The 24,861-nt window shown below is 43.2% G+C and overlaps 2 protein-coding genes across 3 annotated transcripts in view; one reads left to right on the forward strand and one right to left on the reverse strand.

Annotated features, from left to right (window-relative positions):
* CTDSPL2 (CTD small phosphatase like 2) overlaps positions 1–24,610 on the reverse strand; it is a 75,902-nt gene extending 51,292 nt beyond the window's left edge. For both annotated transcript variants that reach the window (XM_040227457.1, XM_040227456.1), the window contains exon 1: positions 24,346–24,610. The gene's annotated coding sequence lies outside the window, so the exon portion shown is untranslated. The remainder of the gene's footprint in view (positions 1–24,345) is intronic.
* The window catches only part of LOC120853591 (putative hydro-lyase KRH_21160), a 5,296-nt gene continuing 758 nt past the window's right edge, over positions 20,324–24,861 (forward strand). The window contains exons 1-3 of the mRNA XM_040227548.1: positions 20,324–20,333; positions 23,885–23,982; positions 24,187–24,786. Of these exons, the coding sequence (XP_040083482.1) occupies positions 20,324–20,333; positions 23,885–23,982; positions 24,187–24,786 (708 nt within the window). The remainder of the gene's footprint in view (positions 20,334–23,884; positions 23,983–24,186; positions 24,787–24,861) is intronic.

Raw genomic sequence — 24,861 nt, forward strand, 5'->3', positions numbered from 1 at the left:
ATTAAAATTAAGCCTAGCGTACCCAAAGGTGCCCAGTTTACCTAGGTTTGTGGAATCTTAGTTTCCCTGATGGGGATCAAAACCAGGCCCTCAGCAGCGACAGTGCAGAGTCCTAACCTCTAGACCACCAGCGAATTCCCAAGAAACTCACTTTTTAATTGAAAGGCATAGTGCTTTGAATTTTATTACATTCTTCCAAATAACCTTCCCACAACTTCTGAAATATTATACCCTGTGATCTAATAGAATGTGCACGTTCCTTTCAGAATACTATATTGCCTCCAACCTTGCTGACATTATCATTCATTTAATCACTCATTCAACAAGTATTTATTGGCTAAGTAAGTACCTGGTAAAACAAGAGAGAGAAGGTTTTTTACCCTCTGGAGATCACAGTATAGTGGAAAAAACCCTTAAGTCATTGAATGAATTAGTTCCAAGAACACAATTCTAATAATCAGCAAGTACACAAGTGTGACAAGATTGAGTCAATCATTTTATAGGATTTGATCTTGCCATATGTAACGATCCTTTAAAAACCATACTCATCTGGCTCAAGCTGCCAGAGTAAGATGGAGCTCATCTTCTGCGAGAGCACCGAAACTCCAACTAGCCGCTGACCCACCAAGGGCAGGAGGACGCCGGGGCCCGGCCAGAAAAAGACGCCCTGCACCCAAAGACAAAGAAGCCGCCTCGGTGAGAGGGTGGGAGGGGCACAATCGCAGTAAAACCAAGCCCCATGCCCACCGGCTGGGCGACCCACAAACCGGAGGGCAGTAACACCAGAGAAGCTGCCCACTGTCGCACAGGCTGGGAACCCCCCGGCCAGGCTTCCCAGCCTGGGGATCCGACAAAGGGACTGGGAATCCCCAGGAATCTGGCCTTGCAGGCCAGCGGGATCTGTTCATAGGACTTCCACAGACTAGGGGAGACACAAACTGCAGTCTCAGAGGGCACAAACACTCCTGCGTACACCAAGACCCAGAGGAAAGGAGCGGTGAGCCTGTAGGAGGCTGAGCAGAGACACCACCTGGTGTTGGAGAGCCTCCTGTGGGCATGGGGGTCAGCAGGGGCTCAGCGCACACCAAGACCCAGAAAAGGAGCGGTCAGCCCACAGGAGACGGAGCAGAGACACCAACTGGCGTTGGAGAGCCTCCTGTTGGGGTGGGGGTCAGCAGGGGCTCAGCACAGAGATGGGCTGGTGGCTGCAGGTGGGGCAGGCCCCCTCAGCGTAAACCCTCTTGGAAGTCTCTCTTTGAGGTCACCATTGACCCTACCACAGAGCCTGTAGAACCCAGGGCCAAACAACTACCAAGGAGGGAGTGAAGCCTCACCCATCAGCAGATAACTGGGTTCAAGTTTTACTGAGCAAGGCCCTGCCCACCAGAGCAAGAGCCAGTTTTTCCCACTACCAGTTCCTGCCTCTGCACCGCCTCCATCAGAAGAAGTAAGAACCACGGTCCCACAGAGGCTCAAACAGAAACCACATTATCGAAAATTAATTAGGAAGAAAAAGCAGAAAGTTATGTCCCAGATGAAGGGACAAGATAAAACCCCAGAAAAGCAACTAAATGAAGTAGAGATACGCAACCTTCCAGAAAAAGAACTCAGAGTCATCACAGTGAAGATGGTCCAGGATCTGGGGAAACCAAAGACCTGGGAGAACTGAAGAGCAGAGGCGCACAGCGCACTAAAGAGCCAGGATGGCCTGCAGGGCGGGGCAGCGGGCGCCACTGTCGCTGCCACGAGAGAGGGAGGGAGAGAGCCCAACCGCACAAGACAACATTCACGCTGCAGGGGTCCCAGGAGGAGAGGAGGGAGAGAGGCGCTGAGAAAACGTCTGCAGAGACAACAGCTAAAAACTTCCCTGACATGGGAAAGGAAATAGCCAACCAAGTTCAGGAGGTACAGAGAGTCCCAGGCAGGATAAACCCAAGAAGAAACACACCAAGACGCATAGTAAGCAAACTGACACAAGTTAAAGACAGAGATAAAATATTAAAATATTAAAAGTAACAATGGAAAAATGACAAGTAACATACAAGGGAACTCCCATCAGGCTATCAGCTGATTTCTCAACAGAAGCTCTACAAGCCAGAAGGGAACAGCACGATATATGCAAAGTGATGAAAGGGAAGAACCTACAGCCAAGAATACTCTACCCAGCAAGACTCAGATTTGATGGAGAAATCAAAAGCTTTCCAGTCAAGCAAAAGCTAAGAGAATTCAAATTCAGCACCACCAAACCACCTTTACAGCAAATGCTAAAGGAACTTCTCTAGACAGGAAACAAGACAAGGAAAAGACCTACCTACAGAAAATAAACCCAAAACAATTAAGAAAATGGTAACAGGATCAAATGAACCAACCAAAAGACAGAGGCTGGCCGGGCAGATGAAAACACGTGCATGCGTGCTCTTCCGCTTCCCACGCCACTCTGCTCGCCACCCTCCCACTGTCGGTGATTATTTCATACTGTTCATCACGTTCCCATTATCGCTTGCAATTGTACTTATTTTTTATTTTTTGTCAGGCTGTTGGCTGTGGAAACGGACTAGTAGCCTTTCCTATTGTGATTATGCAACTCTCACTCACACACTTCCACTGCACCTGACTGGCCAACAGGAGGACCGTAGAGCTCTGCGTCACACAGCCCCCTATGCGACAGGAGCGCCTGCAGCCACTTTTTAAAATCCAGACAGATATCAGAATCATCTTGACATTCTTTGAAAAACACAAATGCCCAAGTATCGATGTTCTTCTCCAGAGCTCCAGACATGTTTCTAACGAGCAGCCACGTTTAGCAGCAGCTGGACTATACGATGATCTTTTATCTAGCTTGCTTCCTTTCCCTATTTCATAGTCAGTGTTCCCATTTCACTTAAGTTTATGTTTTCCAATTTTTCCATCTTTTTTTTATGTTGTTTCTCAACCTTTATCAAGCGTAGTAGAAAAGCTTTGTACAGAGATATATATAAATAATATATACAACATATGTATTTTAGAAACTTACAAATTTTTGCCTAACTAAAACCCTTATGACATTTTGGTTCCACTTGTTTGATTTCGTATGAATAAAATGCTAAATTTCTAGTTTGGAAAGCAGATATACATCAAGCAGCAAAGGCTTACTGTACAAGCACAGGAAACAGTGTCTCATGGAGGGAAGTGAAAGTCGCTCAGGCGTGTCTGACTCTCTGCGACCCAATGGACTATACAATCCATGGAATTCTCCAAGCCAGGATACTGGAGTGGATAGCCTTTCCCTTCTCCATGGGATCTTCCCAACCCAGAGATTGAACCCAGGTCTCCTGATTGCAGGCGGATTCTTTACCAAGTGAGCCATCAAGAAGCCAACCTTTCAAAATCTCAGGTTATCGCTATTTGCACTTGCAATTCCTAGCCCCTTTCAGTGTTTCTCAGATGGCTACCACTGTTTCAGCATCAAATCCAAACGGAAAACATCCAGGCACAGCATCATCCAACAGAACTTTCTGCAACGATGGAAATACTCTGTGTCTGCACTGTCCCACGTGGCAGCCACTAGACCCGGGCGAAAACCAAGCCCTTAACCTGTAATTAGTGTGACTGAGGAACTGAATTTATAATTTCACTTAATTTTTATTAAGTTAATTTTTTTATTTTTTTAAATAGCCACCTGTGCTTAGTGGCTATCATATTAGAGACTTCATGTCTAGAGGACGAATCTTAGAATAACCTATAATGGAAAATAATTTCAAAATAATATATATGTATAACTGAATCACCTAGCTGTGTACCTGAAACTCTGTAAATCTACTGCGCCTCAGAAAAATATATAAAGGAAAAAGCTCTCATCAGAAAGAGAATAGGAAGGCATCAATGTGAACTCTCTCATTTTACTGATGAGAAAATTAATGACTGGCAAAGTTGTCCCAAGACTCAGTAGTTGAGAATATTCCCTGGATTAGAATCTGTTAAAGAGACGACTGAGAATAGAATGAAAACTACTATACTAAGAATTAAGAGATGTTACGTCTCCACTTCAATCGTCCCTAAACTACAGCCCCGTAACTATCTTTTCCGCTGTATGATGAATACGTCCATCTTGACGCTCAAAATGAAGTGGGCTTAGAAAAGGCTGTCAAGTACAGAGGACAGGCCACTACTCACAGCAGTGAGTGCAGCCCCAGAGAGGTCCGACCCGTTAGGCACGCCGAACTCCTGAAGGTGCAGACACTCTTGGCAGAGTAAGGTCTCACAGACAAAGTAGGAAGCTGAAGAAGTGATGTCTTTAATAACCCAACACAATGTCCACAGAAAAAGAGTTAGGATGCCTCCCTTTTTTAAAATACAGAAAGTGCACCCACAAAATCTATTTCAACCAAAAGCCCAAACGCAAAGCTTCACCGGAAGAGGACTGCGCTGCCTTTCCGGACGGCCGTTTGCTTTTCATCGCCGAACGGTGCTCAGTTTCTGAGCTGTCATCCGCAAAGAAAATAAATGTTGCCTTTTTCCCTGAAGAGGCGATGTGAACTTCTAAAGGGATTTACTCAAGGCATGTATTACTTAAAAACTCTATTTACAGTGTACAAATTTTGTTTTAATTTCTTTGTTCTTCAGCACATCACTCCCTAGAAAAGGAAAATTCCCATATAGCAAATGCATAGGGGAATTTTTCATAAAAAAAAGTTGTTTGTACTTAAATTTTTTAAAGTATTTTCAAAAATATCTACGAATGACCCTATCTTAAATCGAGAATCGTTCAGTGAAAATGAAACTCAGACATCACTGCCGGCCACCATGCTCTGGTCCATACCCTCTCTGGCACCGTATAGCAAAGGCAGCCTAAGCCGACGTGGAAACGAACGGACACAGCTGTGCACAAAGCAAAACGAACCAGTGTTTAGAAGCAGCCAGTCAGTCCACGGGCAGCAGTCTGCAGACAGTCACTAAGTGACTTTATAACAGAATTAGACTATTCTAAATTTTTCAATAACAATGCTTTATGCCAGATGAAAAATGGAATAATATATTTAAAATAAAATAATCAACGGAAGAACATGCAAACCAAAGATTTTATATCCAACAAAAATAACTCACAAAACTAATGGCTCTGGACAAACTATTACCAAAATGTAAGAATTCGGTGGATACTGTGCTCAGGGAATCTCTCCTGAAAACCTAAATGAGCACTTCAGAAAACCAAATTGACTACAGGTATTCCTTTAGAACCAATGGTGACTGTCAAACATAAAGCGCATGGCTACAGACAGTTAGCGAGCACGTAGCAGCTACATGCTCTGACAACGTAACTGTAGACCCACTCAACCATGTGAAAGGGAGGGGAGACTGCCCAGGCGGTTAGGACTCCACACTCCCACTGCAAGGAGCACCGATTCGATGCCCCTGGTAGGGAAACCAGGGTCCCACAGGCCACCCAGCACAGCCAACAAAGAGAGAAAGTAGGGAAGAGTGGGGAGAGCACTGCCAAAAAAAAATTACATAGTATTTCGGTGACCATGCATATTATCTTCAAATCTTCGAGTACCGGTACTGCTTCTGAGACTGCTGTCAGTTTAGTTTATTGATATTTCGGTTTCTAAGCCCACGTCTGTCATCTACCAGGCTCCTGAGAGCCACGGCACTGCATGGAGCAAAACAGGGACGCAGGACGGAGCCCCTCAGGAGCCTGACCACGGCCAGCGAGGACGCACAGACCCTGCCCTCAAAAACCAACAGTGCCCCTGGACAAACGACAAAGACCACCTCATCAGTCCAGCCCAGTCGCTCAGCCGTGTCCGACCCTCTGCGACCCCATGGACCACAGCACGCCAGGCCTCCCTGTCCATCACCAACTCCCGGAGTTCACTCAGACTCACGTCCATTGAGTCGGTGATGCCATCCAGCCATCTCATCCTCTGTCGTCCCCTTTTCCTCCCGCCTTTAATCTTTCCCAGCATCAGGGGCTTTTCCAATGAGTCAGCTCTTCGCATCAGGTGGCCAAAGTATTGGAGTTTCAGCTTCAATATCAGTCCTTCCAATGAACACCCAGGACTGATCTCCTTCAGAATGGACTGGTTGGATCTCCTTGCAGTCCAAGGGACTCTCAAAGTCTTCTCCAACACCACAGTTCAAAAGCATCAATTCTTTGATGCTCAGCTTTCTTCACAGTCCAACTCTCACATCCATACATGACCACAGGAAAAACCATAGCCTTGACTAGACGGACCTTTGTTGGCAAAGTAATGTCTCTGCTTTTGAATATGCTGTCTAGGTTGGTCATAATTTTCCTTCCAAGGAGTAAGCATCTTTTAATTTCATGGCTGCAGTCACCATCTGCAGTGATTCTGGAGTCCAAAAAATAAAGTCTGACACTGTTTCCAATGTTTCCCCATCTATTTCCCATAAAGTGATGGGACCGGATGCCATGATCTTCATTTTCTGAATGTTGAGCTTTAACCCAACTTTTTCATTCTCCTCTTTCACTTTCATCAGGAGGCTCTTTAGGTCTTCTCACTTTCTGCCATAAGGGTGGTGTCATCTGCATATCTGAGGTGATTGATATTTCTCCCGGCAATCTTGATTCCAGCTTGTGCTTCTTCCAGCTCAGCGTTTCTCATGATGTACTCTGCATATAAGTTAAACAGGCACGGTGACAATATACAGCCTTGATGTACTCCTTTTCCTATTTGGAACCAGTCTGTTGTTCCATGTCCAGGCCTAACTGTTGCTTCCTGACCTGCATACAGGTTTCTCAAGAGGCAGGTCAGGTGCTCTGGTATTCCCATCTCTTTCAGAATTTTCCACAGTTTATTGTGATCCACACAGTCAAAGGCTTTGGCATAGTCAATAAAGTAGAAATAGATGTTTTCCTGGAACTCTCTTCCTTTTTCAATGATCCAGCAGATGTTGGCAATTTGATCTCTGGTTCCTCTGCCTTTTCTAAAACCAGCTTGAACATCAGGGAGTTCACAGTTCATGTATTGCTGAAGCCTGGCTTGGAGAATTTTAGCATTACTTTACTAGCCTGTGAGATGAGTGCAATTGTGTGGTAGTCTGGCATTCTTTGGCATTGCCTTTCTTAGGGATTGGAATGAAAACTGACCTTTTCCAGCCCTGTGGCCACTGCTGAGTTTTCCAGATTTGCTGGCATATTGACTGCAGCACTTTCACAGCATCATCTTTCAGGATTTGAAACAGCTCAACTGGAATTCCGTCACCTCCACTAGCTTTCTTCGTAGTGATGCTTCCTAAGGCCCACTTGACTTCACATTCCAGGATGTCTGGCTCTAGGTGAGTGATCACACCATCGTGGTTATCTGGGTCATGAAGATCTTTTTTTGTACAGTTCTTCTGTGTATTCTCGCCACCTCTTCTTAATATCCTCTGCTTCTGTTAGGTCCATACCATTTCTGTCCTTTATCGAGCCCATCTTTGCATGAAATGTTCCCTTGGTATCTCTAACTTGCTTGAGGAGATCTCTAGTCTTTCCCATTCTGTTCTTTTTCTCTATTTCTTTGCACTGATCGCTGAGGAAGGCTTTCTTATCTCTCCTTGCTGTTCTGTAGAACTCTGCATTCAAACGAGCGCATCCTTCCTTTTCTCTTTTGCTTTTCGCTTCTCTTCTTTTCACAGCTATTTGTAAGGCCGCCTCAGAGAGCCATTTGGGTTTTGCATTTGTTTTTCTTGGGGATGCCCTTGATCCCTGTCTCCTGTACAATGTCACAAACCTCCGCCCACAGTTCATCAGGCACTCTATCTATCAGATCTAGTCCCTTAAATCCATTTCTCACTTCCACTGTATAATCATAAGGGATCTGATCCAGGTCATACCTGAATGGTCTGGTGGTTTTCCCTACTTTTCTTCAATTAAAGTCTGAGTTTGGCAATAAGGAGCTCATGATCTGAGCCACAGTCAGCTCCCGGTCTTGTTTTTGCTTACTTTATAGTGCTTCTCCATCTTTGGCTGCAAAGAATATAATCAGTCTGATTTCAGTGTTGACCACCTGGTGATGTCCAAGTGTAGTGTCTTCTCTTGTGTTGTTGGACGAGGGTATTTGCTAGAACCAGTGCCTTCTTTGGCAAATCTCTGTTAGCCTTTGCCCTGCTTCCTTCTGTACTCAAGGCCAAATTTGCCTGTTACTTCAGGTGTTTCTTGATTTCCTACCTTTGCATTCCAGTCCCCTATAAAGAAACAGACATCTTTTTTGGGTGTTAGTTCTAGAAGGTCTTGTAGGTCTTCATAAAACCATTCAACTTCAGCTTCTTCATCATTACTGTCAGGGCACAGACTTGGATTATCGTGACATTGAATGGTTTGCTTTGGAAACGAACAGAGATCATTCTGTCGTTTTTGAGATTGTATCCAAGTACTGTATTTCGGACTCTTTTGTTGATTATGATGGCTAATCCATTTCTTCTAAGGGATTCTTTCACACAGTAGTAGACCTGGGGAGTTCATCTTTCAGTGTCCTATCTTTTTGCTTTTTCACACTGTTCATATCATATCATACTGTTCATACCGTATCAGCACTACGGAAATCAACCAAAGGCAAAGAACAATTTGAGAGTACTTAAGAAAACGTTCAGCTATTAGTAAAATCAGTGAAGTGTCTGAAAAGAAAACAAAACATTGAGAGCCTGTGTCATTCTTGTTCAGGGCTGCTCCATTCTACACCCATCTGGAAGCACCCAGAGTCTGGCAGGCTGAGATGACTGGTAGCTTTGAGGTTACCATAAAAAAAGGCTCACACGATTGAGAGCAGTTGGATGATGGCCACATTCTGGTGTATCACCAGTAGAAGTGACAACCCTGGTCCAAGTGATAATTTCTGTGGCAGAACTAGGAGGGCCGAGACTTCCCCATCCTTGAGCTCTGGGGCTGTTGGGACGACATTCCTGGCGGAGGCAGCAGACACACACAGCAGCAACTACAGAGGCACAAGCTACCGCATGCTCCTGGCCAACTCTGCAGCTGTATATAAGAACACAGGAGATGCAAAGGGAACCAGTGGGAAATAAGAGCTGGCAAAGACCTGCAAAAGGCCTGCACTCTGAACGTGCGCCCCACACGAATCCACAGGTAAGAGCCAGAAGCACTGCTGCGCAAGACGTCTAGGCGTGGCATCCGTCCCGCCATTAGCTGACCACAAGGCGATACAGACACCGGGGTGTGCCCCAGTAAAGCTCCAAAATTAAAGGAACAAAACAAGACAAATAACTCAATAGCAAACCAAGCGAGTCCTCAGCAGCTATACCCTGCAGGAAGGCGCAATCCACAGATTCTGCCTAAGGGAATTCCGAAACAACCAACCTTCAGGGAAGAACTTCTGAATCCAGAGTGGCTATATGTTAGCTAAGGGACTGGTTTTCAACAAAAAATTATGAGACATGCAACGCAACAGGAAAAATATGACCCAAACTTGGGGGAGGGGAAGCTGGGAATATGCATTCTGTGCCAGGCTTAACAACCCAAGGAGAGGGATGGATTGCTATTTAGTGTATGAAAGACAAAATTTACCCTTGATCCCTTACTAGTTTAGAATATCCTCCATTTCAACTGGACATATTTCTTATCTAAAACATATGTTGTTAGAAGTCTTTAAAAGCACAAAAATACAAAAAGAACTCACATAATTCCTCAGTCCAGAGATGACTGAAATCTGGCTATGCATTACTGATTGTTTAAACACATATAAGTATTTTAATCAATAGAGTTATACTACAGTTACGACCTTACCTATTTCTTCCCCTTTTATACTACTGCTCAGTAGCTCAGTCGTGTACAACTCTTTGCAACCCCATGGATTGCAGCCCACCAGGCTCCTCTGTCCATGGAATTTTCCAGACAAGAATACTGGAGCGGGTTGCCATTTCCTCCTCCATTTTATTCTGTTAACTCCCTATTAATATTCTCTGAAAAATCTGAAAACATAATTTTTAATGGCCACATAATATTCCAACATTCAGATAAATGTTCTACAATTTATATGGACACTGACCTGTCAGAAAATTAAACTGTTCATAATTACTAACATCACTTCAAATGTAATAACCTTATATACAAATTTCAGTCCAAATATCTGATTCTTAATTTCTTAGAAGGGAATTCATTAGGTCAAAAATTGTTAACATTTGGTAGTACCTCTAGAAATACTAGACTTCCCTGGTGGTGCCGATGGTAAAGCATCTGCCTACAATTCGGCAGACCCGGGTTCAATCCCTGGGTCAGGAAGATCCCCTGGAGAAGGGAACAGCAACCCACTCCAGTACTCTTGCCTGGAAAATATAACAAAGTATTTTTTGGAAAGATGGTTTCAACCAGCAGGATACAAAGAATCTGATTAAATAAACATCAGAATTTATTTTTCATTTTCAAAATTTTGGCTAAAAGTAAAAATTATTTTAAATTATAATCATAACTAATAAAACTAAACATTTTAATTCTATTTATGGGTTACTAACATTTCACATTTTTTAAAATGCCTATGGATGCCCTTTTCTAATTTTTTTTCCTAAGAATCTAAAATACTAAGATTGAAAAAAACTTTGGTTCAACTGTCCCAACCAAAGCAGAAACCTCTAAGGTAGCATTCCTGTCTAAAGGTAATCTAGAATCTGCTAGAATGCTGAAAGAGACAGAGTTTACTGCATAATAATGCAAATATTAAGAAATAAGAAATATTAAATGAACTCTAAACAAAAAATCGTTTTTAAACTGGGCAGATCCTGCAAATATGTACAGTCACTCCCCTCAGTTAATAAATGTCTAAGAATTTAACTCTAGCAACTTGGTTAGCCATAATTTTCCCTGTTTTAAACACAAAGTTTAAAAGTTATATAATCTTTTTTAGTTTACCAATTAAGGCCTAATTTTGAGGAGTTTAGATATTTGCAGTATTTTCCCCCAACTCCCCAAAATATTTAATACTTTAAAATAAAGGTTTAAATGTCAATGCTTATCTGAATACAGAAACATAATCCAACCAAATATTACACACAACCAAAGCACTGTGTAAAAACTTCTGTGTTGGTTTTCTGGTAGGTTGACTTCGGGAGACCCAACCGTCAACTTTCCAAACATAAAGTAACTGCTTCAGCTACAGAAAAGGTTACAGTGATATATAACGAATAGCTGTCCTTTAAAAAGTAGTACTCATTATTTCCATTTCACTGTTTTCATTATTTCCATTTTATGACAGAAAGAAAATAAGATGGAGACAATGGCAAAAGTGTGTTACTCTCCAGATAATTTCAATAAAAATCACCAGCAATGTAAAAAGTCTATCATTAACAAAAATTTTAATTAATTAAAAAATTATCAAATTTTCCAATTTTCTATATCCTGTTTTGTTCTTTCCTTCTGCTCTTTTCCTCACAGTTATTCACAATGGGTGATTTTACTGCAAACAAAGGGCTAAGCAGGTTAAGAGAAAGAGGGGTTCTGGGCAAAGACAGGGGCAACTATAGAGGAGGTGCTGGCCACAAGGTAGTTTTGGGGGAATCAGCGTTTAGGTAAAAAAAAAAGTAAACTAGGGCCAGTTAAGAAGTTAGTCTCTTTCTTTTGTGCCAGTTTAGCTAGTTTGAATCCTTTCCTTTGGTTCAAACCAAAGAGAAGGCAAGGGAGTTATCGCAAGCATCTTGAGGCCAAAGAAGTCGTGGAATTACAAACCACAGCTTCCAGAAAAGAGCGCTCCTCTGACTAGTAACCGGAGTTTCCCCTAAAGATTCATTGTTACCCATTAATAGGGTTCTGTCTACGGAAAGGAAAACGCTGGGGGAAACGCCACTACCAGTAAAACAAAAACTATACAGAATTAAACTTTTCTTGAAGAAAGAGAGCGCTGAGGACGCAGGCCAACCGAACAAAGATACAAGACGAGACAAGCCCTTTCTAGGAGACAGGATGTAAGCACTGGCTTACCTGTGGCAGAGCAAGCAGAGAGACAGTGGTGCCATAAACGCAGGCAAATAGGGTTCATCTCGACTGTTGATCCAAACTACTAAACGCGCAGTGCAGGCCAGCACTCCCGGGAGCAGCAGACACAGGGAGCCCAGACCTGTCTGCAGGCCCTCCCGCCACAGACCCCCACCGGCGCTCTCCACGTGGGCCCGCGAGCCTGCGGAGGGCGGCAGCCGGGGGCAGCCGGGGCGCCCCACCAGACCCTCCTCCTCTGAGGAACAAAACTGGAGGGCAGGGGCAGTGCCCCGGAGCGCAAGTCCAGACAGCACTGGGACGGGGCAGGGCGCAAGCGAAGCGCCCTGCTGGTGACTCCGCACGACTGCGGGGGCAGGCCTCGGGCGGGTCTCAGACCACCTAAGGCAGGTTCTCCCGAACAAGATGCGTAAAGACACAAGGCCCAGACTGGCACACCGCGGCCACGCCCCTGAAAGCCCGCCGGCTCTGACGCCAGACACACAGAGCCTTTCCAGGACGGAGACTGGAGGAGCACAACGGACGCCCGCACGGGACAGGCCCCGACTGCGCGAACCTCTGGGAAAGGGCAGGGGCGCCTCGAGTCCAGAGAGCCACAGGCAGGCAGGGAAAGCCGAACCCTGGGAGTCACCCGGGAAGGCCGAGGAACACTTCCTCATACCTCCACTTCCAGCCTAAGCACAAAGGACACTAGAGAAATCTGAAGCCCACCGTGCACTCGAGGTATCCTATGCAACAACAAAGCAAAACTCAGCGTCATGAGACCCGCTAGACTTTGCCACAGGATCTGCAATTTACCGGGCATAAGCACTCGTCAGTCTTTGCTGTCCTGTTTATAACAGTCAGAATTCACTAAAATACTGTAAAACACACACTCAAAAAGAAGAAAAGACCACCCACTGTCCAAAAGCGACAGAAAATCAATGAAGTTAAAAACAGAAAACTCAGTAAAACCAAAAGTTGGTTTGGTTTCTTTTAATCAATAAATTAATAAACCTCTAGCAAGAATGGGGGAAAAAAGAGAGAACACACAAATTATCACTATTGAGAATAGTTTAGTGAACACTACTATTCATCCTGCAGCCGTTAACAGAAAAATAGTATACTACAATTTTATGCCCACACATTGAACAATTTAGATGAAATGCTCAAACCTCTAAAAAAAAAAAAAAGTACCACCAAAGCTCACAGGTAACCTGATCAGCCCATATATTAAAAAACTGAAATTGCAGAGAAAGTCTCAAACATAAAAAATTCCAGACCCAGACGGCTCTGACAGGCTGGGACCCGGGACCCTTTTGCTGTAGTACTCCAAAGCTTGCACCTGGACAAACCTCTCTTCCAGCAACAAAATTACAAAGAAACTGTATGGGACTAAAAATAACTGTCTGCATGAGCAGTTGGGGCAAATTCTGGACAAAAGATACAAAGAGACCAAAAAACCCCCAACAGCCACTTTTGAAGGGCCTGGAACAAAAGCAGGGAGTCCGAGCAAAGGCAAGGCACTAAACGTGCCCTCTGCACTCAGCACCACCTAAGGAAGGGGTGGGCAAACCTCCTAGCCACCCCTCTGGCCCTGGACACACCCCTGCACTCACCCCATACAAGGAACAAGTCCGCTTCCCCACAGCGAGCAAGCAAGTGTTCCTTGGTCTCTCCCATCCCTTGCAGCAGGGCCCCAGTAAAGCCTTGCCTGAGTTTCTTATTTGGCCTCCGGCCAATTTCTATCAATTGGGTAAGGTTAAGGACTCTGGTTGACTTCAAGTTCACTCAAGAATTCTACCAAAAAATTTAAAAAAACACAAACAAAAACCCAAACAAACCAATTCCCCCACACTAACCCCAGCAAAACCCAAATCTAAACAAACAAAACTTGTCCAGAGAAGAGAAGGGAACACTTTCCAACTTATTTTAAGAGGCCAACATTTCCTCATCAAAACCAAAGACCATACATATTAATTGGGCCAAGTACTGCCAGAAATTACCTACATAATATCTGCAATAGTCTAACTTCATTACCTACACTTAAAAAAGCTCTACACATACATATATAGCCTGATTTTGGTAATTCTGCCATTTACATTACAAATTAACCATCCTCTTAAGTTCTTTAGAGTTCCATTACTAGGTAAGTTCTCTATTATCAGCAATAATGAAATAACACAAGTAAAGATTGAAAATAAGCTGTTGTTCAGGGGTAACTCGTGCCCAACTCTTTGCAACCCCCATGGACTGCAACTCACCAGGCTTCCCTGTCCTTCACCACATCCCGGAGCTTGCTCAAACTCGTCTCCATTGTGTCGACGACGCCATGCAACCATCTCATCCTCTGCCGTCCCCTTCTCCTCCTGCCCTCAGCCTTTCTGAGCATCAGGGTCTTTTCCATCAGAGCCAGCTGGCCAAAGTATTGCAGTTTCAGCATCAGTACTTTCAACGACTATTCCAGGTTGAGTTCCTTTAGGACTGACTGGTTGATCTCCTTGCTGTCCAGGGGACTCTCAAAAGTCTTCTCCACCATCACAATTCGAAAGCAACAATTTTTCGGCGCTCAGCTTTCTTTATGGTCCAACTCTCAAATCTGTGTATGACTACTGGAAAAACCATAGCTTTGACTATACAGACCTTTTTTGGCAAAGTGATACGCTGTCTAGGTTTGTCATAGCTTTCCTTCCAATGAGCAAGTGTCTTTTAATTTCATGGCTGCAGTCACCATCCACAGTGATTCCGGAGCCCAAGAAAATAAAGTCTGTCACTGCTTCCATTTTTTCTCCATCTATTTGCCATGAAGTGATGCGACTAGATACCATGATCTTATTTGTTAGAATGTTGAGTTTCCAGCCAGCTTCTTCACTCTCCTCTTTCAGCCTCACCAAGAGGCTCTTTAGCTCTATTTCACTTTCTGCCATTAGAGTGGTATCGTCTGCATCTCTGAGGGTTAAGATATTTCTCCCAGCAATCCTGATCCCAGCTTGTGTTTCATCCAGCCTGGAATTTTGTATGATGTACTCTGCATATAAGTTAAATAAACAGGATGACAATATACAGTCTTGTCATACTCCTTTCCCAATTTTGAACTTGTCTTTTGTTCGATGTCTGATTCTAGGTGTTACTTCTTGACCTGCATATAGGTTTCTCAGAAGACAGACAAGGTGGTCTGGTATTCCCATCTCTTTTAAGAATATTTCACAGTCTGTTGTGATCCATGCAGTCAAAAGTTTTAGCATAGTCAATGAAGCAGAAGTAGATGTTTTTCTAGAATTCTCTTGCTTTCTCTATGACCCAACAAATGTTGGCAATTTGATTTCTGGTTCCTCTGCCTTTTCTAAATCCAGCTTGTACATCTGGAAGTTCTTGGTTCGCATAGTGCTGAAGCCTAGCTTGAAGGATCTTGAGCACTACCTCACTAGTATGTGAAATGAATGCAATTATACAGTAATTTGAACATTCTTTGGCACTGCCTTTCTTTGGGATTGAAACGAAAACTTGACCTTTTCCAATCCCGTGGCCACTGCCGAGTTTTCCAAATGTGCTTACATATTGAACGCAGCACTTTAACAGCATTATCTTGTAGGGTTTTTAAATGAGGAGGTCAGGGAAATAAGCCTACCACTGAGACAGACACGGTTCAAGGAGATTCTATCACAGAACGAACACGGCAAGGCGTGCAGCGACGTTTCAAGCTTCAGAATCAGACCCTAGAAGGAAAAGGACAGACTAGGAACCAGCCCCACTTTTCAACATATGAACCAGATCTCATTTCAGGAATAAAAAAGGTGATTGTTCAACAATCTAAAGCGAGGCAATTAAGTCTGCTTTCCAAGCATCTGCAGTCTGTGGGGGAGGGGGTGGGGGCGCTTCCAAATTGCATCATTAATTCTTTGACTTCTAGCTTCTCTATCATCTTTAAAATTTCAGACTCTCATCTAACAGCTTTCTCAAAAGTTCCACTCTGCACCTCAAATTCAACTTACCCAAAGCTGAACTCACCTTTCCCGTCTCACCCCTATTCCTTTTGTATTTTTGCTACTCTATTCTTTGTTTTTTTTCTGCCACACTGTGTGACATGTGGGATCAAACCCACACCCCCTGCATTGGAAACACAGTCTTTACCACTGGACCACCAGGGAAGGCCCCCTACTCTATTCTTGATCACAAGTTATCTGCCTAATCAATCAAGCCAGAAGTCATCCTAAACACCTAATCATTCATCTCTCCCTTGTCCCCTACAGTCAGTCACCAAATCCTGACGATTCTACCTCTAAAATAGTTGTCTGTCCGCTTTAAATCCATCCTCTGCACTCCACAAATCTGCCTGTTCCTGCCCACCAACTCCCTTCAAAATAAAAACGAAACCCTAGCAATATATACAGAGCCCTCCAAGATCGACCTCTCCAAATCCCTCTTCACCGGTGTCTGCTGCACCCCCCTTTCCAATCCAGTAAGAACAGCTTCCTGCCCACGCTGCTATACCCCGCTTCTCCGTCTCTCCTTGCTTCCCATTCCTTCCTTTCAACTGAGTCTTATCCTCATCACTTACAGCTCAGCCCAAGTATCATACACCCCAGTAAGTAACCACCGCCACATGCGCATGCCTGTATAAACCCGCGACTATCTCTCCATAGCTCTTAAAAAACCGTATTAAAATAATCTGTTTATACATCTTTAACTGCACTAGATTGTAAGAGTGCTGAAGGCAGAGATCTTACAACTCCAACAAGCTTGCAAACCTAATAGCACAATCTTTGCTGAACTGAATCGTAATTTTTTTTTTCATTTCCCTCAAAGAGGCTACAGAATGGAGAAAAAACTGTCTCACCAAAACACAAAATCCTCACTGCAGTGATCAATTCTTGCTCACAAAGAGAGGTCTACAAATAAAACTAAAAATATTTCTTCCTCATAAGATTTCCTTCCTCTTCACAAAATCCCTGACCCCAAGCAATACTGGATGCCAACAATTATGGTTGCAATTAGTCTTGTGTGAACAAGATTACAATAATGATATGAGCATAATCTCAGTTGATAATTTGCTAGAGGTCTTAACTACACAAATTTCTATCAACAACAAAATAGTATACTGTAGTCGAAGGATTCTTAACAAATTATCTAACGCTAACCTAATGTGCATTCTTTCAAACAAATTTTTGCTGAATAAAAGAAAAGGGAAACAAAAGTGGGCCAAAAGATATAAAAAGAAAACTATTACAGTGATCACAAATCAAATTTTAAAGGCAACAGTTTGGGTTTCCCCATAAAATATACGTATATACAAGCTACAAACTGGCTATATAAAGAAACTATAATTGCAAAGTTCTGGAGTAGGCTCCTCAGTGAGTTACTAGAGGAATAGCCCCTGGACTGGGAGGCATCAGTCCTGAATCTACCACGTTAGCTGCAACACTGATCAGACATCGATTAAGACCTGCATTCTAGCAATCATTTCATTTCCTCAACAGCAAAAGAGGTTATTGGACATCATAGCATTTTACTACATGTAAATTTTACCTTAAAAAAGATCTGTCAAAACAGGAGATGAGTCATTAATTAATCTGAGCTGTTTTTATTCTACTATCACACACAACTCATCTAGAAGCACCCTAATTAAGACAAACTCTTACTACCTGTTAAGCGTCTTCAGATGGTTCACCGTACGGAAACAAAGACTAGATGACCCCCTTGGTCCCTTCTAGTTCTAAATTTCTGTAAGTTTGTTAATTTACGCTCCATTACACACAGCAGCACTACTCAACTTACACCTGAGAAAGAAAATGCTTAAAAAAATAAATAAAAAAAAAATCACTGCCTTAGTTACACCCCATGACCAAAATATCAGCATCTGTTTTCACTGTCTCTTGCAGTTGTATAATCTGAAATTAACAGGTTCAGATACTACAACTGTCCACCTTTACTCTCCACTACCTTCCCAAGCCCTTCATTAAAAGATTTTACAGAAGGAAGAGATTTCTTGGTCTCTCCCACTTATCATCCAACAAAAGTCAAAAGTCAACCAGACCAGAAAGATTAAGCAGCGGAGTATTATATGAATCATCAACTTCAAGACAGGGAGATTCTTTTCAGTGAGCCCTTCCCAACAAAGTTTGTGATAAAGTGGTCTTTTTCGGTTATTATTACTTGATATGTAATTTTCTCTGTTTTAAAACATTATAGAATTCTTCAAAAACTACTAAATATAAACATAATAAAAAGCATAAAAACATGGGGAAATGTACAAAACATAAAGGAGCTGCTGAGTCAGGTTGATGAAATTAAGACTCTTTATAAAGTTTTCTTCAATGAACAACCAAAATTTTTTAAAAAATGCTTTCTCTAAAACCATGATCAATTTTTCTACAGAAACAAAACATACGGGTTGTTAAAGATTATTGATGAGTAAATGCTCAGTGAAAATATAAGCTGATTTTTTTTAACATTTATTTATTTTGGGCGGTGTTGGGTGTTCACTGTGGCACACGGGACGTTCTGCCGCTGGATGCAGGCTTAGTTACTGGCAGCGAGTGGGATCTTAGTTGCCCGACCAGGGATGGAGCCCGAGCCCCCTGCATGGAAGGCAGATGCTTAACCACTGGACACCAGGGAAGTTCCTGCCCTGATTTTTCAAAGATGTCATTATTCAGTTTGTTGATCACTAAGGCACAGTCACTAACATGTGTGTTTCAAAATACGCCTGGGGCTTCCCAGGTGGTGCAGTGGATAAGAATTTGCCTGCCAATGCAGGGGACACAGGTTTGACCCCTGGTCCGGGAAGGTTCCACATGCCACAGGGCAACTAAGCCCATGGGCCACAACTAGGGGACCCGAGTGTGGCAACCACTAAACGCCGGGCGTCCAGAGCTCTGCTCTGCAGCCAGAGAAGCCGTCACAGTGAGAACCCCAGGCACCTCAGCGGCAACTGCTGGAGCCGCGGCGCAGCCACGAGGACCCGGCGTAACTGAAATAAGTAACTTTTTACAAACCTGGGGAAAGAGGACAAGGTGATGAAAAGGGAAAGTGATTTTTTAAAAAACACGATCTCAGGACCCCAACTTAAAACTCCGTATATACTCCGCAGAAATGCCATTAGGGCAGGAATCAGTATTTGTTATGTACAGAATGAGACAGCATGTACTTCTGCTGAGGACAGACTTGTATTTCTCTCACCTAAGCTTTAAAGGAATAGCAATTTGAAGACTGTTGTAATTTTAACTACCTGCAACATAACTTACACACATGTTGTAAAAAGAGCATTCTATTACACAGCATGAAAAGAATTCATACTAATAAAACTTTGCAACAAGATGTGCTATTCTAGAAAAAATATAAATTATGAATTCCTAAGAACTGAGCACTACAATACTCGTGAGGAGAGCACGTGGGCAATCTGTCGCTCCAGTCTATGATTTTTCATCGTCTTTCCATCCTTTCTACAGAATATACATAGATCCCAACATATATAATGCTTTAAATTTACTAGAGTTACCTGTATACATGCAAGTTACAAGGCACTTACTGGATACATTAACAAAGAAAATTTTGAAGAATAAAAAAGCAAAGACAATTTTGGCAAAATTTTCCTAAAAGTACTTTTTAGGTAGTTCTCACCAAAATTGTGCAAGGGGAGGGATACAACTATTTATACTTTTTAAATAAAAACTTCTATTTAAAGAAAGTTAAATTTATATTCAACTTACTCTCAGGTCAGTAGAAATATGAAACTCTCAGACCACATTAATTTGATAGTAAAAAAAAGAATCAATGAGATGTTAGCAAAAATGAAAATTAGTTTTTAACTAAAAAATCTTTGAGTACCTGAAATAATTTCCTACTACTCATATTACTACCTACCAAAGAAAAACTAATCCTTATGATTGAGATAAACTGAAGACAAAGGTAAAACTTCCCTGGTGGCTCAGTAAGGAATCCACCTGCCAATACAGGAGATCCAGGTTCAATTCCTGGTCTGGGAAGACCCTACATGCTGTGGGGCAGCTAAGCCCATGGGCCCCAACTACTGACCCCGTCACCCAAGAGCCCAGGCTCCAAACGAGAGAAGCCCCCACGATGAGAAGCCCATGGCCCGCAACTGGAGAGGAGCCCCCGCTCACCCCAGCTAGAAAAAGCCTGCATCTTGCAACAAGGGCCAGCACAGTCACAAATAATATAAATAATTTTAAAGTTTTAACAAGAGTAAATTTTTATCAAAATTACTAGTCAAAGATGAGGTATGATCATAATTCTCTAAGAGAAATATCCTCTTGTTTCCTACTAATAAAAAACAGGAGAAAACAAAATGGGAAAGATTGAAGGCAGGAGAAGAGGGTGGCAGAGGATGAGATGGTTAGATAGCATCACTGACTCAATGAACATGAATTTGAGCAAACTCCAGGAGATAGTAAAGGACAAGCGGACATGGCATGCTGTAATCCACAGGGTCGCAAGAGCGGGACTCGACTTGGCAACTGAACAACAACAACAAATATTACAAACGAGGGGGAAAAGCACGATAGTTTGCAATGTGATTATATTTTTCAAACAATTTTTATCAGTACATCAGAAAACTAAAGCATTAAATTTTATAATTACCTTATTTAACAAAATACACTAAAGCAGGTACTTGTAAGGTCAGTAAGAAGTTAATCATTTTCAACTCAACAGGATGATCACACACATTTGGGGACCATCAGGAAGAAAGCAACTATTACTGCAACGCGTGATCACAGGTTTCCTCAACTGAAAAGACACTTACTGGTCCTGTATATTTTTAACAAATATTACACTCTTTTAACAAAACGTATTTTAAATTTCTACTTAAACAGTAACTGGTCAACATGAGAAACTTAAAATATCATGTTATGATACTAACAGATTCTTAATCTCCCTTTCTTATTTATTTTTAGCAATGGCTCTGCTTTTTTAGTTTTCAATTCCTCCATACAGAAGTATTTAGTCCAGGATCTTCTTCCTAAACTATATATAAGCCACTATTACTAAATATAATCCCGATTATTTCTGAACTATTCAAATGCCTTCTACTAGCACACTTTTATGTTGCCTTACTCCAAGTTATAAACACATTTCCTTGTTCTACAATTATTATGCTATTGTGAACACCTGACTGCTAGAACCTCAAGTCAAAGCACAGCTGATGATTCACGTTTTATCTAGATAAACTTCCTTTTCCATAATTTCTCGAAATGAATACAGGAGAGCCTACAATTACCATAAAACATGGGGTCACTAATAGAGTTAAATGGTCTTCTGTGACCTTATTTTACAGTTATATTAAAGACTTTTTAATGTAAATATTTCACAGCACTAATTTTTTTTCCAATGATATTTTAGTGTTTCCCTCCATTCTTTTCTAAAAATACCATAATAAATGGGGGACCTGCAGATGAGGTCAATACAAGGGCCAGCCAAGTCTGTAATCCATGCTTGTCCTTAAGGCCTCACAAGTCTTCTCGGGACCACTCTTAGTTTCACTCATTACTGTCAGATTCGTAAGATTTTCAGAAGACCCCAGGAAGCCCGCGCTCCTCACTGTCACCGTACTCCCACCACGCTCTTCTTCCTTAGTGTCCCGACACACCACACCTTTCCTGACCACAGCTCACTTCTATGTTCCACTGCCTCTGAATCCTCGACTGTTGGCGCTATCAGCAAATTTCTTTGATAAACTAATCTGCGCTAATACTGTCGATAAAAGGCAATAGTTTATAAAGCATCTCTTCCAGAGAATTTGTAATTTTAAACAAAAACACTGTAGAAAGAATTCCGTAACACAAAGGAGAGACACAGAGTTTGGTATTGGCTATTCTCAAGTTAAAGCACGCAGTCACCCACGGAGTCTAGCTTTGCAAGTAAAAATTAACGTGGGCATAAATCAGTAGTGAACGTTTGTCTGGCATAGATATATGTGTCATAGCAAATGTAAACTGGAAACTAAAAGTTGTATGGATTCATCTTAAGTCCCACCTCTGTTAAATCTTCTCATCTTCAAAGAAGAAAAAATGACCCCTGTAGTCAATCCAGTTAAAACAGTCAGGTAAGCATCCAAAAGAATTACTTAGAGCATATCATATACGAGGTCTTCTCAGCACACCTGGTATTTATGACTAAAGTCTTCTCTAGTTTATGCATTCACAACAATTTGGTAAATTACAAGTTTAGTTAGATACGGTTTATTCCCAATTCTGACAAACCGCTTTGTTCTTTATCACATTAATCCAAAACTCTACGAATGAGGTAATCTTATACCAGTTCATTCGATCTGCAATTAATCCTACAGTTACAAGTCTAGAGTCTAGAACATCCTTTCTGAACAACAGGTCGAAGGTTTTTTTAAAAACCGGGATTGGATGGATTCCACTGTATAATAATCTCATGAAGAATCCTCTTGACCTAAAATCTCAAACATGAGATCAGCTAGATGAATTGAGGAAAGATAAAAACACCCCTAATTCTGCATTTCTTAACCACGAAAAAAAGAATAGCATTACTAGCTCAGATGGAATGTCCAAGAGACACTATGTAGAGTGCTATGAACATTACATTATAAACAAATATTATAAACCGATTCTGTTTGTTTTTTTCTATGCAATCCTATTTAGAATTTCTGTACAAGTTACAAGTTCACAAAGGTTAAGGACTACACCACTTAAGAACTTTCACAGCCTTTCAACCTATACTGAAAAGATTATTAAAAGAACTGAATGAATGAAGAGCTAGAACAATTTGGAAGAGTTCTTGAAGACAAAGTCTACATACAATGCACACTCACCTATCTGTAAAACAAATTTTACTTAAAACATTAATGCTTTATAAACTACAAAAAAAGGTCACTTAAGTGACCAGATAAAATCTACACTAGACCAATAATTTATTTTATATCCTTTTAAGTCACATATCTGGCCCTACTGTTTAAACAAACCAACTAAGCAAGTATCCAATTGCCCTTACCTCCACTTCCCACCCCCTATTCTTTTTGCTTTGAAGATAAGTATGAAGTTCAACTCCATCCTAAAAGACTGCTTCACCTAGGAGCTACATTTTACCTTGACTTTCTTTATGACCTTGGGGAGAAATCTACCAAATGACAATTATAACACTGTTTCGTGTGTTCCTGCTTATTAATGAAATTCTAATATGCAAACAATAGTGAAATCTTTTAAACTGAACCTAGAGAGCTGAAAGCCTCTGAGTTACAAATATCAAATGATGTGTAATGTAAACCACATTTTAAAAACTTAATTTGACTAGTTAAAAAAATTTCAAAGGCCCCAAATTAAACAAGATTGAAAAACTATTCTGAGAAACACCAACAGCCTATTATTTCTCTTTATGGACAACTGATTTGCAATGTGGAAAATAACAAGAAGGAATAAAAGTAGCTTTAACTATCCATTTCCTTGCTTTGTAAGCATAACAGCTGGACAACAAAAGAAAACTTGGCAAAGAACGGGAAGAGGGTATATAAGGAAACCTACAACCTGAAAACTCTCCGAAGGTAACCTATCTCTGAAGTCACTGATGGCATACATATGTTGGGCAGTAATCTTGGCACTGTCTCATTAGCACTGGAAAGGTGAATCCCTGCCTTGGAGGAACAGCTACTAAGTACATCTCAAGATCTTAGTGCAGTTTACCAGCAGTATCTTGGTTAGGTTTCCCTAAGGTACTCTAAAGTACTTAACATGCTTCACACATCCAGCCACCACGAGTGAGAAGTAAATAAACACGACTGACTTATGCAACTATTCATCACGGAATCCTAGTCAAGAATGCAAAAGTAAGTATCTACACAGGCATTTACTACCCAAAGGAAGCGTAGAATGCTACGTACAGGAAGATTCCCCCTTAACTGACCACTACAGCAACCAGAGGCCTTCACTCTGGATTTCAAAAAGTAACAATGTCAACTCCACACTTGAACAGCGGACACACAGTGCTTCGTGAGATCTGTTCTTCCAGGTCCTCACAAGGTGAAGCTAAAAACCGAGAGAGCAACGCCCCCTCTAAAAGCACCCTACCGTAAAGAGCGGAATACCGAGAACATCGGACGGGTCCGGGTTAGCTGAGCAGATCCAAGCCGATACCGGGCGGGACCGCAGGTCTGGGGACCAGAGACGTGAGATCGGGGTGTGTGTGTGCGGGGGGGTGGGGGGGAGCAAAGTGAACTCCAACCCCAGAAACCACGACCCAGGCCGCAGCCCGAGCGCTGAAGCTGGCGGGACGCGAGCTCCGCTCCGCGCCCGGGGGGTGGGGGGGGAGAGCGCAGAGGCGAGCGGCTGCACACGGCGGGCGGACGGACGCGCGCGCGCGGGGCATGCCCTCCCCGGCGCCGGAGCCGCCGGCGAGCCCGGGCGCGGAGCGAGGAGAGCCCGGCGGACGGCCCCGCGGAGGCGGCGGGCGCGGCGGGGCGAGGGGCTTACCTGACTGTGACGACAGAGGAGCGTCCCCGGGCCGCGGCGCCGGCCCCGGCTGCGCAGCGTGGGCTGTCTTTCCCGCTTCGCCCGCAGCAGCAACAGAACCAGCTCCTTCAGCCCGTCGCCATTTCCCGCCTACCGACCTGCGGCACCGCACGGCCGGGGACCCGGATGGAGCGCGGCCGCCCCGCGCAGGCGCGCTGCCGCCGCGCGGCCCCTCCCGCCGCGACCCCGCGCGCAGGGCGGGGAGGAGCGCGGGCGGCTCGGCGGCGGAGCCCGCAGGACCGGCCGGAGAGAGAGGGCCCAAGACGCCCCGAGAGGCGGCTGTCGCCCCGTAAGGCGCGCGGGAGCCCCTGCGGCCGGGAGAAGCCCAGGAGCCCGGGCCGCTGCCGAACGCGGACGGCGGCGCCTCGGGGCCGGGTGCAGCCCAAGGGCAGGATCCGCCGGGCGCTCCGCGGGCGCGGGCTGTTTGAGCGTGAGGGGCCTCCGTAGCGGCGGCCGCAGGGCGAGCAGGGAGTGGGG

Source organism: Oryx dammah, unplaced genomic scaffold (assembly GCF_014754425.2).
Source record: "Oryx dammah isolate SB20612 unplaced genomic scaffold, SCBI_Odam_1.1 HiC_scaffold_26, whole genome shotgun sequence".
Taxonomy (NCBI): Eukaryota; Metazoa; Chordata; class Mammalia; order Artiodactyla; family Bovidae; genus Oryx; species Oryx dammah.